Genomic DNA, 15,280 nt, shown 5'->3' with positions numbered 1-15,280 from the left:
TGTAATAACCTGTGCACAGAAACTGGCTGGGATTTCACCTGTAGTGAAACCTGCAGAGTTATAGGCATGAACTTGGGTGAATCAGAAGTAAAATTAAATCTTGCTAAGCAGCTCCCTGCCCCCCCAACTTCTGAATCAACCAATATTGGCTAAAGTCCTTATTTAGCTCTATGGAAGCAGCTTTTACTGATATGACCAGAATATCCCAAATACTTGTGTAAACAAAAACAACATCACATGCCATCAGTTTGCACCTTTATTTTTTAAAAATGAAATAGTCAAAGTACTTTCTTTTTCAAATATCGACACATAATATATTAACTTTCAATATTTACAGCGTGTTGCTGGGATGTTCTTGTAGAAAATGCATGCTTCTGGTCTGAAACCCAGAGCAAAATGCATCAGACCATTTAACTGCAGCCATATAACATAAACCTGTACAGTATCCAGTCACTATTCAGCACAGGAGTTAGAGCAGGAATAAAAAAATTGGGATCTATTGTTTCCTAGCAACGAGGCTGAGGCCATTATAACACAATTTCTGTAAGATCAGAACCTCTAACTGGTGTTAGACAGAAAGTGAAGATCTTGGCATACATTGTAAACATTTTTTACTGTTGATGAGAAAGCTAAAAAGGAACATTACTTTGACATATATCGTATGCTATGCTTCTCGTTCTCGTTTATTGACACTTCTGCCAGAAGAGTATGAAGATTGTAATGTTTTATCATGGTTCATACAAGTAAAATACTGTCAAGGACACGATCTGATATACTAACATTTATTAAAAGGCTAAAGTCCACCACGAGATCTAAGGAAAAACTGGAAATTGTCAAACACGTTTCCTTAGACAAATAATGGCAGGTGACAAATGCCCAGACAAATCGACAGCGAGTCCGACTCCACCATTCCCAGTTTCTGCCTGGAAGCGATTCCTCTGGCAGCCAGGGTGCTTTCGACCCGGTAATGTTTTGTATCAAGGAGAGGTTTAAATAACAGTCAGCATTTGACAGGAAAACCCTCAGGGCTGTTGGCGCAGCCTGAGCTGGGTGTCACCGCGCCAGATCAGCCGCACTACGGCGAGCGCCCCGAGCACACGAACACCCTGCTGGGGATCTGCCCATCTCCTTTGGCTCAGCTAAACCAGAGGAGCTCCTCTGCCTAAACCACCTACCTCTTTGGAGCAGCACCTTGGCTTCCAACAGCACCCACTGCCATTGCTCACCCTGGAGAAGCTGCTGCCCTATGAGCCCAGAGCATGGTCAGAGTGCGAGGCCACCCCTGGCCAGCCAGTGCACAGCTGAGGAATGCAAAAGAGCTCAAACCAAAGAGCTAAGGTGTGTACACTCAGTTGCAAACTGACCAGTTCATATATATTTATTTGGCTATGTTCTACATAGATATCTATATATATATATTTATAACTTTGAAATGTTCTAGATTTGCTAAATAAATATGAAAGCAAAGGAAATGTTATTGTACACACTATTCATTTGGTTGTCATAAAAAATATAGCACGAATTTCTCATGGTAAGTACTTTGCTACAGAATAGTGTGCAATAGTGGTTTTTATTTTATTTTAATTATTTTCTTTTTTCCACTTTCAGAACCTTGTTTGCAGTGCAGAACGCTAGCATCAAATTATCATCTGATCTAAATAACAGTAAAAATTTCCATGCTATTATTTTTCTTTTTTTCCTAAATTGGGTCTCTAGGCTATAGTGCAAAATCAAAAAAAAGAAAAAAGAAAAAAAGAAAATGAGATATATTAAAAAAAAAAAAAACAACCAAACAACCAACCACTGAGAAATTGGTCTAACTACTAGGAAAAAAAAAATGGAGACTGAAATATTCCCTGCCTCCATCTGAGGTTGTTCATGAACAAGATGGTCCAAAGCTATTTGTTCATGTAGTTCTCACGAATCACTGCTGGCTGGCCCATGTATATCTACGACTTCAGTCTCCCATGTGCTTGCAGTAATAACACATTTCTTTAGCGCTGTAATCTCAACACAACATTTATATTCAGTTTCCTAAATTTACGAAACTGTTACGATGAAGGCATTTTTTTTGCTCTTGTAACTGGGCCATGTAATATCATGTGAGTCTTTATGGATCCATATTCTCATAAGAGATATTGTTCAAAATGTACCTTAGACTGCACCCAGGAAATGGGAAAATGCCAAATCTACTTCCAAAGACAAACTCGTAAGACATTTCACTCTTAGACCTTTTGGCATAACATGAGAACAACAGTAATCAAGGCAGTATTAAAAACCACAGCTGTAGGTAATACAAAGTGCATTTCCTGCATATAATACAAATATAACTTTAAGAAACTAAAGGCACAAGCTAACTAAATAAGTATTACATACTAGAAATGCACAGTTCAAGGTAACTCTAATAGCTTCAAATATTTGTTTATAATGGATATTTAAAGCAGTTTGAAAATGATCCTCATTAGTGAATTGCAAAAAAGTATAATTGCTTAAAATATAAGTAAAATAGACTCTAATATTGACATCTTGGATCAGTGATAAAATACATCATCACATTTATGAATGCACTCTCTATATACAATTAATAAATTATTCTTCCATTGATTAAAAGCATATTAGAGGCTCAAGGATTTGAAGGTCCATTTTTAGGCTGGTGTGGAGGTATTCAAATTCTCCGTGATTGTATGGAAAATTACAGAAATCTGAGCTGTGAAACCTGGATGTTGTCAGCTCCCTGTCCTGTACGTTAGTTAATGATGAGCCTGATCACAATGTGTACGTGCAGATTTTGGTCCACAGTTCCCCCTGGCTGGGGATAAAGGAGGGTTTCAGGGGCCAGGCTCCCACTCAGCCTGATCCCGCACCCCTAAAGCTGTAATGGCTCCCAGGGGAGCAGAGGGAGTCTGGGAAGAGAAGACAATGGGATGAGGCTGAGAGCTGAGCTCAAACTCCAGTGAGGGGCTCAGGTCTCAGATGCCAGTTCAGGCTCATCTCTAACTTGGGTACAGTCTGCTCCACTTGCCCAAAAACAAGGGAAAAGAGAAAACTGGAAAAAAGGAAGAAAGACAAAGAATGCACTTTGTTGGCTTCAGTAAATATGAACAGAAATTGTTTCAATATATTACTATGTCCGTTTTGAAAGAAATGTGCAATAACATCACTGTTACGGATACACAGGCTCTATAACAAGACTTCTAGCTCCCTCTGAAAGTCAGTAAAGGAAAACTGCTTGCCCATCCCCCCCTCCCCATGTGCCCGCCTCACCTCCTGATAATCAGGTTTTGTAACAATGACAAGCTGGAGGAAGGATCACCTACTCTGCTATGAAGTAACTGTGCCAGCAGCGCATGATACCTTGGGAAATAAAAATTTCTGTCCATGCAATATAATGCTTTTCTATGTGCTCTAGATATTGAGCTGAAAAGTGAAGAGTCATCTCCAACATATCAACACATTTACTATCCACACTTAGGTTCATCAACTCCCAACCCACCAATCTTCTTCAGACTTGGAAAAATGAGTACTACAACAGGATTATTAATTTGAGATGAAAAGAACACGATGCCTTAACCCAACAACACTGCAACTTCCAAATCATCTGTGTAAAGACGAGTCCTGGCCCAGTGACTACAGGCAGGACTGATCCTGCACGGCTTGTTACTGCTCCCTGTGGTCTCCCAGCTGGGTTGTCCCCAAAGCACGGGGTTAAAGCCCAGCCTGGAGCACACCGATACCAGCAGAGAGCCTCCTAAAGATTACAGCTTGGCTGAAACCCGGTAATGCTGTGCCACCCAGATCCCTCCACCAGGCAGACTGGCAGCTCTACGTGTGCTCCCAGACTGCAATATATTCCAGTGCCAAGGGAAACCCTGGGAGAGAGACCCCACACGCACGAGTAAACATAATGTGGTGTTCAACATGGGGTGACTGAGGGGCGGCCACAACAGAGCAAAGGCCACAGGGGACAGCCTTGTATGTACTGAATCCAACACAAGTCAGATTTCCCAGGTTAGAAAATCCCTTAGCTCCTAGCTGTGAGGAATGACATGTGCGGGGTTGGTGAGCAACTACGAAGTTTCCATACACAGTCTGGTTTCTGTGTGCAATCCCTGGAACTTACGGGAGATCTCACTGGGATAAAAACCACCCAGTAAATACGGGTTGCAGAATCAGGCTCTGTAACCTTTTAAATAACTGGTGAATTATTAAACCAACAACAAAAAAGTTGTGTTTCTTTAGAAGAAGGCAGAGCATGTGGCGCTCGCCCCTACCCCGCAGGGCTGTGCGGTGTCACCCCGGGCACCTCGCGCGCAGGTCGCGGCGCTCGGCTCGCAGGACTCTGCTTCTGAAATTTTTGAATACTGCCACACAAGAACTAAAAATTGTCACTGTCATCTCTCAAAGAGTTAAACAAACAATATTAAAATACCATCTTCTGTCACATTTAAAGGCAGTTGGATATGTTTTTTTCCTCTATATTTATATATACAGAGTTCTGATCTAGAAAAACCAATACAATAAACCATTTTACGTTTAAAAACAGGCAGTCTTTGGTGACGCAAAGGCAGAGATTTTCTTTGTTACCTTCTGCCTATTTCACTCTGTCTCATGAAGTGAATATTATTGGCACTGTCAGAAAGTTCGAGATACTGCTCCACAGATAAAACAAAATATCCATCGTAGCCTTGTACCCTCCCAGTGCTTAAAAGCTGCTGTTTCTCTCCGTCTGTCCATGCTCGAATTCCTTCTTCCCCCTCCTGTAGCCGCCTCTGCTCCTTAGTCCAGGCCTGAGCCACGGCTCGCTGCCTGGCTATCTCCAGGACGTGGTTTTTTTCCTCTTCCACTGTTGTTCCATACCGCACGTTAAAGCAGAGTGCGCCGTGCTGGAGCTGGATGTCAGCAAAGCGTCTAGTCCTGCCGTTGATCACAGAAGTCATCTGCGACACCGTCACGTTGACGCCATTCTCCAAGATGCGGCGCCCTCCGGTGCTGCCGATGAGGGCCAAATCTTCTTCCAAAGAGCCCAGCTTGATGAAGTAATGGGTGTCTCGGCCCTCAATGGTGAAATGCAGGTTCTCCAGATAATGAGCGTTGTTGAGGATGGCAGCAATGCGCCGGCTGTCCTCGTTAGCCACACCGATAATGTCAGCTGTCACTATCCCGTCCTTTATCGCAAATTTGATGCCTTTCCCGAATACTGAAGGAACAGCTGCAAATCTCAGTTGCTTCACTCCCTCAGAACACTTGCCATCACTATACCTGGGTGTCATAGGAAGTTGGTCCAAGGATATAAAGTTTCGGAGTTGCTTTTGTAGCTCACACTGAATGCCAAGGATAGTCTGGAAAAGAAAACACAAGTTTGCAGGTGAGGCACCTTGCAGTTCATTACAGTATCTCACAGACCTTACTCATCTCTTAATTGCTTAGAATGGATCTCCAATTTTTTTGGAAAATATTGTACACACCTACAGAACCTGGACATATGCACAGGCTTTCTAATTGCCTGTGGTAGTGCTTTCTGTCTCTTGGACTCCTTCATTTCTAGAAAGCAAATGGAAAGATGTTTATCACAAATGCTATTTTTGTATTTGTTCTTCCTTTAAATTCTTCCTCCCCCTTGAACTCTAATGGCTGCTCTTTCAGCCCTTAGGCAGTTCAGGAAAAGCTGAACTCAAAGCTGTGCTCATCTTCTGTAAAATCACAGTAACAGATTTTATAGCCCATTCTTTAAGGAAAGCAGGTTGTGAAGGTCTTGAGGCACTAGAACAACAGGAACCAAGCAAGTACATCACATTTGCAGATCTTACTCCCCATAGAGGCTAAAAGAAGCTTCATTCCAACCATCTCTTTGTTGTTTAACACTATACCCATCACTACATCTTTTCTGTGCCTTGTAAAAGCTTCTTTAATATCTCAGTGACAATTTTCCATGGACATGCTCTTACATCTGGTGTGACCCCCAGCCTTCTGCACTTGGTGCGGTTGTTTGTGCATGGGAAGTGTGTTAAATGTTGTGAACTTTAACGTGAACTCTCAATGCTTTATAATTCCCTTCCCTGACTAAGAGGAAAGGCCTCTTTACAAAATCATAGTTCTTTGTTAACAGATGCTCATATGATCAAATGCAAAACATGAATGCTCGCTCAGAGGTAGTTGGTCCTATTGCAGTCACATTGATTGCTGGACTCTGATAGCTGTTGCCTGGCTCTTCTTCATGGAAAATAAGCCCTGGAGCAAGGCTAAGATTTACAGACCCCCTACAAATCCGTAGCAACATTCCTGTTTCCTGCAATAATTATGCAGAGGTACTGACTTGTAAAGCTGTTTATAACCTCAGTGATTTTGCAGCTCCTGTGGCATCTTTGCTAACACAGATGAAAATCTACAGTTTTAATTTTTCAATTGCACAAGATTTTCTGTGGCTTTTTCAATTTTCACATAAACACTTTCACTCTTTTACCTATCCTGCTCCTCAAATTTGGATATTTTCTCTATGAACAGCTGCAAATTTCCCTCACTGTGTTGCTGTCTCCTTAAAGCTCTCCTCCACTCTGATGCCAGAACATAATTGACAACATTAAAGATTCTATAATTGTTAAACTATTTGTCTTTCCCGTTATGTCAAAAGATTCAGTCACATTGTTTCCTTGGTCTCCAATATTTTCTAATAAAACTCCTTAGTTTAGTATTGGAAGCAGCTAAACTGAGTTTTTGCTAACCTTTCCAGGATCCCACTCTTGGGTTTTTGTCTGAAGCTGTAGAAGTTCGTATGTTGTCTCCAAAGCTTCTATCTCTGGTTTTGGGAATCCAGGCAGCACGTTGTGCAACTGGAAACCAAACAGCTCTAGCCAACTTCCAATGTCTATAAAACAAGAAAAGGATGTTAGCAAAAAGGCACATAAATCCTAGAAAAAGGGCAGTCTGCAGAAATTCCAGCTAGGCAGAAATAATGATTTCACATCAATTTATGTTTCCCTACTAGTTACAGCATTTATTGTAGCAAACAAATTATTTGGTTACAAAGCATAGCTATACTCAAATCAATAGTGTTCCTTCTATCTATTTATAATGGAAAAAATTAAAATTAAGCTGCCTCCATTCTTCCCTTAATTTTAGCACTGAGAAAATCAGCAGAAGCAACTATTAATTATTTTCTTGGTTACCATAAAGGCTCTAGAAAACAGATCAAGCGCAATCTATTAAAGAAATGACTTCAATACATTTAAAATTAGAGACAAAAAGTAACTTTGGATGTATACAAAAGATTTCTGGAATGTTGAATCCATCCAGAATTTGATAAAGAGTTTTCATGAGAAAGGTTTTACTTTTACCTGTTGTATACTTAGCAACATCTTGGATTCTGCCAACTGGATAATTATTTTCAAATGAATAGAGATTAAATGGTTGTGGGACAGCATTCAGCCGCTTCCATATATGATGATTTGGTGTCGTCCACCGACCAGCAATGACATCATAGTCCCGCTGACCGAGATGAACTAATTTAGTAAGAGAATCATAAAGTCCTCCATGAAAACCAATGATAACCTCGAAATCTGGATTAGTGTCCTGGTAGATCTCTCCATATGGGGTGTACAAAATTTCTTTTATGACTTGGCCTCGACTGCTAAACACAGCTAGAGGTGTTCCAGTGTTATCACAAGCAACATAATATTCTTCTCCACTGCTTAATTCCATTGCAATGAGATGACCTTGAAGATCATAATAGAGGGATGTTATTTCTGAGCTAGAATGATTGTACAAGTGAGTAACTCTTATTGGGTTGGAGAGATCAGCATAAAAGAACTGTAAGTGTTGTCCTAGGCTTGATTTGCTTGCAACTCGTCTTCCAAGACCATCATAACAGTATTGCACAGTCCAGCCAGACACTTTGTTGTACGCTTTGTTCAGCAAACCATTAGAGTTGTACTCAAAGATCTCATTGCCTCTTTGCCTGAGAAAGCCATCTTCATCCATTTTGTATTGAATTTCTCCAAGTCTGGTAATGCGATCTCTCAGATCGTATCTCAGAGGAGTGAGGCGCGCGCTGTTTCCATGGCTCAGCAAGTTGATGTTGCCATTAAGGTCATAGCTGTAGCGCCACTGGGTTTTGTCATTCACAGACACGGTCTGGAGTTGACCATCAGCATCGTATTCATAAAAATATCTTGTTATATTGGCATCTACACCGACACGTATATCACAGATCACCATGCGCCCCATATTGTCATACTGGATGGTCATCCAGTAAGCGATGGACTTGAGAATTTCATATTGCACTTCAATCACCTGACCATTGGCACTGAAGATTTTGGTATGCTTCATCACAGTGGTGGTTATAACTTGGTTTAAATCATAATTAATTACACTGAATTTTCCAAATTGTTCAGTCCTGCCAGAAACATCGACGTAACGGTACAGGTCAATGGGAAGAGGCGTCTCGTTGATCATGGCCTGCATGCTCGTGACACGGAAGTTGTTATAGCTGTAGTCAAATCTGGCATTTACAAGCCCTTCTTCACTAAACCTGAAGATTTGGCGACTAATAAGCGGACCTGTCCAAAACAAATAGGGGAAAGAGGAATAATGAAAATAATGAAAATAAAGTAAACGCCCACAGTTTACTTACCCTACAGATCTAACACAGACAGATCATGAACTCAAACATACCCTTAAGCCTTAATTGCTGCCTGTCTCAGAAAATACCATTAACTAAGAATATGTTAGATTATTCTCTCACAAACCTTTATTAATGCTTTCTCTACAAATTATTTATATTTTATTAGCATTCATTTAAATGAATGCTGGTTTATTCATAATTATTATTTCTATTTACTTACAAGATAATTCTTAACTAAATTTATTTTACATGGATTTCTTTCCTTATATAAACAGTCCTTTTGAATTTATGTTAGATTATGGTGTAAACAGGGAAACTTGAAAACACAAACAATAAACCAACTTGATTTAGTATTTAGCAAATATCCACACAGTGGAATAAAAACAACCAAACATTCTAAGAGCTATTCCATACCAAGCAATAAAAAGAAGACTGTATTTCAAATGGGACAGCTATATTCACCTATGGACACAGACACAGAGATATACACACATATTTTTCTATTGAAACATAAAATATAAGAACTTGTAGACATAAAAGTAATGGAATTTCATGCCAGGTAAGTGCAGGATCAAATCCAAAAACTTTAGCAAAGTAGCCACAGTTGCACAAACCTGTTTGCCTGTATCTGATGGTGCAGATGAACCCATCATGCATTAAATGTATTGTTTTAATAACCCCAGAAGATTCCTCGTAGGTGAACGTGACTTGAGTAGTATCATAAAGAATCTCGGAGAGTCGGGACTGCTTGGTGTACTTGTAGAGGACTCTGCGGCCTGTCCCAGGGTACAGGGTCTGGAGCAGCCGCCCGTCCCTGGTGAGGTCCTGCACGAAGGCGGCGCCGCTGTCGGGAGGGGTGTAGATGTTGCGGTAGTAGCCGACGGAGAGCATGGTCTGCAGGGCGTGGCGCACCATGCTGGGCATGGTGACCGACAGCAGGTAATCCGACTGGTCGTACTCGAAGATGTAGCGACGCTGGCTGTGCAACAGGAGCATCACGGACTGCAACCAAACAGCAAGGGCAGGGTAAGGGGCTGATCAAGCACGTGGTTATTCATCTAGTGAGTGCCTGAAGGTTATGGGAATGCTGAAACAACTGCTCGCTCTTGTAGTTTGCTTTTGCGGTCTGTACAATTCCAAGTGGAGCTTTCAGCTCCAGGAGACCTGGCCAGCAAGGTGGTACAAAACAGGAGGAGAATAATAATATGTCTAGAGGTAAGGATCTCCAAACTGGAAGGCAGATGTGGCTCTCAGTAGCATTTCAGCCTCATGTTGGCTTGCTATGTTGCTTTGAAATATTTAGGTCTATCTCTCAGGAAGTCAATACAGAGAAAACCTCTTCCTCACACACAGGCAGAGCATCTGCACCAGCAGACGTGCCTAAGGGAGTTGGAAAGGGGCAACTTTGTGTATATACAAGATGTTTAGCTTTTATTGGCACTCTGCATACCTCCAGCACAGACCTACCCCTTTTTTGTATGTCTTCTTTTAAATGCATGTCACTCCAGAGCTCACAGTACCTCCATGCTTACAGATGGATGAAAATAGTCTGCAGGTTCTTTGGTGTAACTACTTCTATCACTGGTTTTTAACTTTGACAAAGAATATAATTTCTACACAGGTACTTGATACTTGCCCTGTGTTGGTTAATTGTGGCTGGTCAATGAAATCTGGTTTGTTTGTTTGTCTGCAAAGTGAATGTGCAAGCACGGCAGACTTTTTTCTGTCAATAACTAAAATTTGGGTTCTGTAAACCTTTTTACTTGTCCTGTGCAAAGTCACAGTGTCACAGAGTACAAGCCCGCAGTCACTGTTGGAACAAGCATAACGAAAACAAAGAGTGAAACTGTATGGGGGAACTCTGTAGCCTTTCCCCAGCTCCAGCAAGTGGTTTGGCTGGACCAGAGCACTGCACATCCTTGCCACACTGTCTGAGTTGGGCCTTAGTGCCGACACTACACAGGTCTTAGCCCACAGCTCAAACCTACCAGGCACATAAGCAGATTTGTCAGGCTTCTGCATGGTTGAGACATGCAAAACAAAGTCTTACAAGGAACAGTGTGACTGCTTTCTTACAGAGCACTGGGGAAAGAAATCAGAAAAACAGTATTTTTTCCTCTAAGCTCAAAAATCTTCTCCGAGAAGGAAGCACCACAAACTCAGCCCTGCAATATGTTAAGTAACATTGGCCCTGAGCCACTCTGCTCTGACAAATAAACCAAATGCTCATTCAAAGGGCCAGAGATAGGCTCAGCCTTGGCCATCCCCTCTGCACTCCCAGCCCCCTGCCTGTCCAAGATGTGTTTCTTCCTGCCCTTGGCGAACGACATCTGTCACCTGTACACCAGCCAGAGAGCACCAACATATGCCACTCCAGGTCACCCTGTGCCAACTGGTGACAACAGACCTTCACACCGAGCTAGTTCTGATCACTTTATTGCTGCTCGGCCAAGCATCTCCAACAGCACTGTGTTTATTTTGTTTCCACCTTCAGTCAAGAGTCTCCAGTCTGCAGTAAACCACTGGCTGAACTCTCTCCTAGCACTGCCGTGACGCCTCTCTCTATATACTGCTCCCACGCCTGTTTTTAAGCTGTCTGCCATTGACAGAGTATGAATAACAAGATCAGAAACATCCCCAATATAACTTTAGTGCCCCTGTGTGCCATTTTTACAGCACTTCGTGGCTTTTCCACTTTTGTTCAGGATAGTAAAAGGACAGACAGTACTAGGGCTGGAGACTTAGTATCCTTTCAAGCCTATTAGAGGATACCATAAAGAGAAAAAAAATTAATTCCCAATTCATCCTAATAATATTACAATAGATTTTTCAACTCTGCGTAAATTGGGTTCTAATTGTTTTAAAGGATTTCAGAGAGTAGCTCATAAAACATCCAAAAAGCTGTCATTTTATTAAGGCAGCCAGAGCCTGGTCAACCACAGGATGATTGATGCCGTATGGTGTATCAAGACACACAGCCAGTGGCAATTACTGGGAGCTCTGCTGGGAATAGACAAATGCTGAGCATCACCACTAGATGTCATTTCTGTCCAACATATACATGCAGCCAGTCATCTATTTTGTCTGCTGGATTTTGGAAGCGAGTTTGGAGTGTTCAGGAGATTTTATATCACTATTAATTAATTGAGGAAAGTGACCAAAACAAGAGGAGATGAATCTCACCAGTAAGAATTATTTCCAATGCAAATGTCATAGCACTTTTTAAAACCTTAATTATTTGAGCTAATTTTGTAAGGGTAGAGATTTCTGAAGATGTACAATTAACTCATCAATTGCTAGAACTGAAGAATTAAATAACTATGAATTGGAAGCAAACTATATAATTGATTTTTTTTCATATAAAGAATTATTGAGTCTTACGTGGTTTCAGACAACCTTTAGCAATCATTACATAATTAACACAATGAGTTATTGACTTTAATGGAGCCACAAAGTGATATTTCAATGTCTGTTTTTGACAGTGAATTCTTCTTTCCTTGGCACAAGGAACAACATCATGAAAGTACATTAAATAGTTGGGAGATTATGTGCATGGTGTGTATGATTTTCAGTAATTTTAATGACAAGTTACAGCATAACCCAAGCCTTCTGCTACATGAGCAAGTAATCTTTTGCCATTTCCTTCTACAGGATCAGGATTTGGCGATTTGTGTAGAATTCCAGTTATATGACTTTATTTCTGAGCTCATCATAAACTAAGAACAGACAAAGTGGTTTGGAAAGATAAGAAGATAAGATCTTTCCAAAATTACACTCCATTATGTCCAAAGGAAAGAAAAAAAAAAAGATTCCTCCAAAAGACACATTGCCCAAATATTTGAAACCTGTATGAAATGCCTGTTTACTTGTAATTTGCAGAGGACCATACAGACAAAAGAAGCCCTGACAAATTTATCTGAAGCAAACTTCTGAAGCTCCTGGGGTTTGCCAATCTTGTTAACACACGCAAGAACCATACTGCATGGAGACAGGGAGGGAATCACATTTTTATGCATTCTCCAGTCTCAAATCATTTTTTTTTTCCCACTGGGTTAGCTTTGAGTTTTTTGAGGATCAAGCTTAAACACAGTCAAAATAAGTACAGCACAGTTTATCTTAAAAGTACACATTTGGAACTCTTTAGTATATAAATAACTTCAAAGTCACTGGATTTTGTGTGTGTAATACCTCCTCTATCAGTGTTACCTCACCTGCCCCCCACCCCCTATAGCTTTTCCCTGCATTTTACAGGTTCAGAGAAAATGTTCTGCAAACTCAGGGTGTATTGAGTAGTCTAAGACGTTGCTCTTTAAAAAAGTTTGAATACAATTTCACACTAAGTTCTGAAAGCTTTAAAAATACTTATTGGCTTTTTGGTTTTGAGAGACAAGACCAAATTAGCTGTTTCTACAGATGAAGGAAATGTTCCTCCTTATTCTGTACAACACTCCACATTTTGTGACCATTACCTATAGATATAAATGAAAATTACAATACTCAGGGAATTTAGATGCAAAGTCACTATAAAAGCAGAACAATAACTCATTTCATATTAATGCTTTTCCCTAAATGGCCTTCATAAATATTGAAGCGAACTTTCTCCTCACAGGATCAATCCCTTTTTTACAGTGCAGCACTGAATAGGTGCAAGTTTGTACTCAGGGGCTCATAATTTTGGCTTAAAAGAACTGTATTTGTGGGGGGAAAAAGTTCCCTTTCAGTGACCGTTATCTTTTTGACTATTATCCCAAGTAGCAACATACTTTTCAGCAGTGAGGGTGTCCTTTATCCACTTAAACTTGAACTGGGACCAAAAAGTCATTTTTACCTACCGATTAAGCAAACCTGAGGTGTCGATAACTTTCTTCAGAACTAAACTATGGCAGGTTTGAGCAGCTGACATCTAGGTGTGTGTCCACACACATTTTTATTTAGTTTTGTAATTCTATGTATTTTCTGTTTAAAAAGTCTTAAATACTCTTGCAAGAGGTAGCTTTATAACAGTTCACAATATAATACCTATATAAAATGAAATATTTTTTGTCTTGGTACAACAATCCACTTTTTAAATGATTTACCTTTTCTAGATATGTGTAACTCCATATTTTACCATCTGCCCATGTTCTGGAAATGATGTTCCCACTTGGATCATACTCCATTTTCTCAGTCCAGGTTCCTCTCTGGATATAGGTGACTAATCCAGAATGTGAATATGTGATATTGACCTCATTGTACTTGCTGATGGGTGACCATAAGATGGGGCGTCCTGTCTGGTCATACATAATTCGCAGGGTGAATTTGCGATGATCATCATAAATCTTCCCTGTTCTGGTAACGTGATCGAAATCGATGGAGAGCAGGTTTCTGTTGTGGGTCTAAACACAGAGATACAGTAAGGTAAGAAAACAATGCATCCTAAGCACACCCAACAGACACGTGAGCAATGGTTTAACATTGTGAGTTGGGCCTTCCTGAAGACAAGAAAATAGAAAAAAATTCAGATGAGAAATAGAAGGACCAAAACATAAACTGCTGCTTGTGCTCGGTGTTCTTATACTTGACATTATAGGACGCTTCCATGTGCTAAACCCTCACCTCTGCTCTCACCTTTTCTTAAATTTTTCTTCTTTCTTCTCAGCTGTGGATGAGCTCCTTGTCAAGCCCACAAATTAAGAAAGATCTACTATCTCACATCCTCTCTCGAGCTCTTTTAATGTTGACAGGTCAGGTGCTGCTCTGGCATAGCCCTCACCAGGCTGATGGTACAAAGGGCAGAGCTGTGCTTGCAGCTCCTGCAGACCCTGCTCACCAGTGTCCTCACATTCCTTCACAAAGCCACCCCACTCCCAGAGCTGATGAAAGCCAGCAGCAGTGGTGCCTGGTGCCAGCCAGAGTTCTTGTGGCAGCTCTCTCACCACATCGGGACCTGCAACTTTTGTTAAACTCGCTGTGTCTGACAGATGGACAGCAACCCAATGCTCAATTTGAAATCAAGTTCAAAGCTGAGCCAGACTCATGAAGACAAAATGTATTTACCCAGTGCTATCATCATCTGCCTCCTTACATCATTTAGCCACTGGACAATCACTGATAAACGCCATTTAAATCCGAGATATAATTTAGGGAACCATAAAACATTGTTCATTGACTTGTCTTTTTCAGATCAATGCTCAATACGCTAATTGTATTAATGTACCACATTTTATCTAATCACTCTATTCCAATTAATAAGTTCCTTACAGCAGACATGTTGCCAGTGCAGGTGTTAGCACAGTGCTTGCTCCTCACTGAGACCTGGAGGCACAGCCGCAGAGTAAATGGTTAATAAAACTTGTTTAATAATTCAAGCTGTGATTACAATGAACATTTTTTTTCTTTCCCCTTTCTGTTTTTAGATACAAAATAATTTGAGAATCTGGAAGAAGCAGGTGTTCTTTCTTCAACTACCATTTCTGGGGTTTTATATACACACATGTCTAACTTTAATAGTGTTCATTTACAATAGCTGTAAAATACCTATATACCCGTGTAGACTGTTGTAACTATTACAATTTATGCTCTAATGATAGTTAAGGAGTCCAAGTAAAATGTGATGCTCAGTTCAACTATATTTGCTTGTATACAATCTGATGGATTAAGTTTAATATATTTTTTAGCAAACTT

General features: G+C 40.6%; 1 protein-coding gene across 5 annotated transcripts in view; it reads right to left on the bottom strand.

Moving 5' to 3' along the window:
- Positions 1-243: 243 nt before the first annotated feature.
- Positions 244-15,280, bottom strand: part of TENM1 (teneurin transmembrane protein 1) — a 548,864-nt gene continuing 533,827 nt past the window's right edge. For all 5 annotated transcript variants that reach the window (XM_051792682.1, XM_051792691.1, XM_051792676.1 and 2 more), the window contains 5 exons: positions 13,696-13,992; positions 9,232-9,619; positions 7,332-8,552; positions 6,720-6,862; positions 244-5,339 (listed from right to left, as the gene is read on the bottom strand). In XM_051792682.1, the coding sequence (XP_051648642.1) occupies positions 4,581-5,339; positions 6,720-6,862; positions 7,332-8,552; positions 9,232-9,619; positions 13,696-13,992 (2,808 nt within the window). In that variant the 3' untranslated portion in view covers positions 244-4,580. The remainder of the gene's footprint in view (positions 5,340-6,719; positions 6,863-7,331; positions 8,553-9,231; positions 9,620-13,695; positions 13,993-15,280) is intronic.

Source organism: Manacus candei, unplaced genomic scaffold, assembly GCF_025592945.1.
Source record: "Manacus candei isolate 608988 ecotype Guabito, Panama unplaced genomic scaffold, ASM2559294v1 h1tg000003l, whole genome shotgun sequence".
Classification (NCBI taxonomy): Eukaryota; Metazoa; Chordata; class Aves; order Passeriformes; family Pipridae; genus Manacus; species Manacus candei.
Note: the sequence above shows the minus strand (reverse complement) of the source record. Positions and strands in the feature narration are given on the sequence as shown.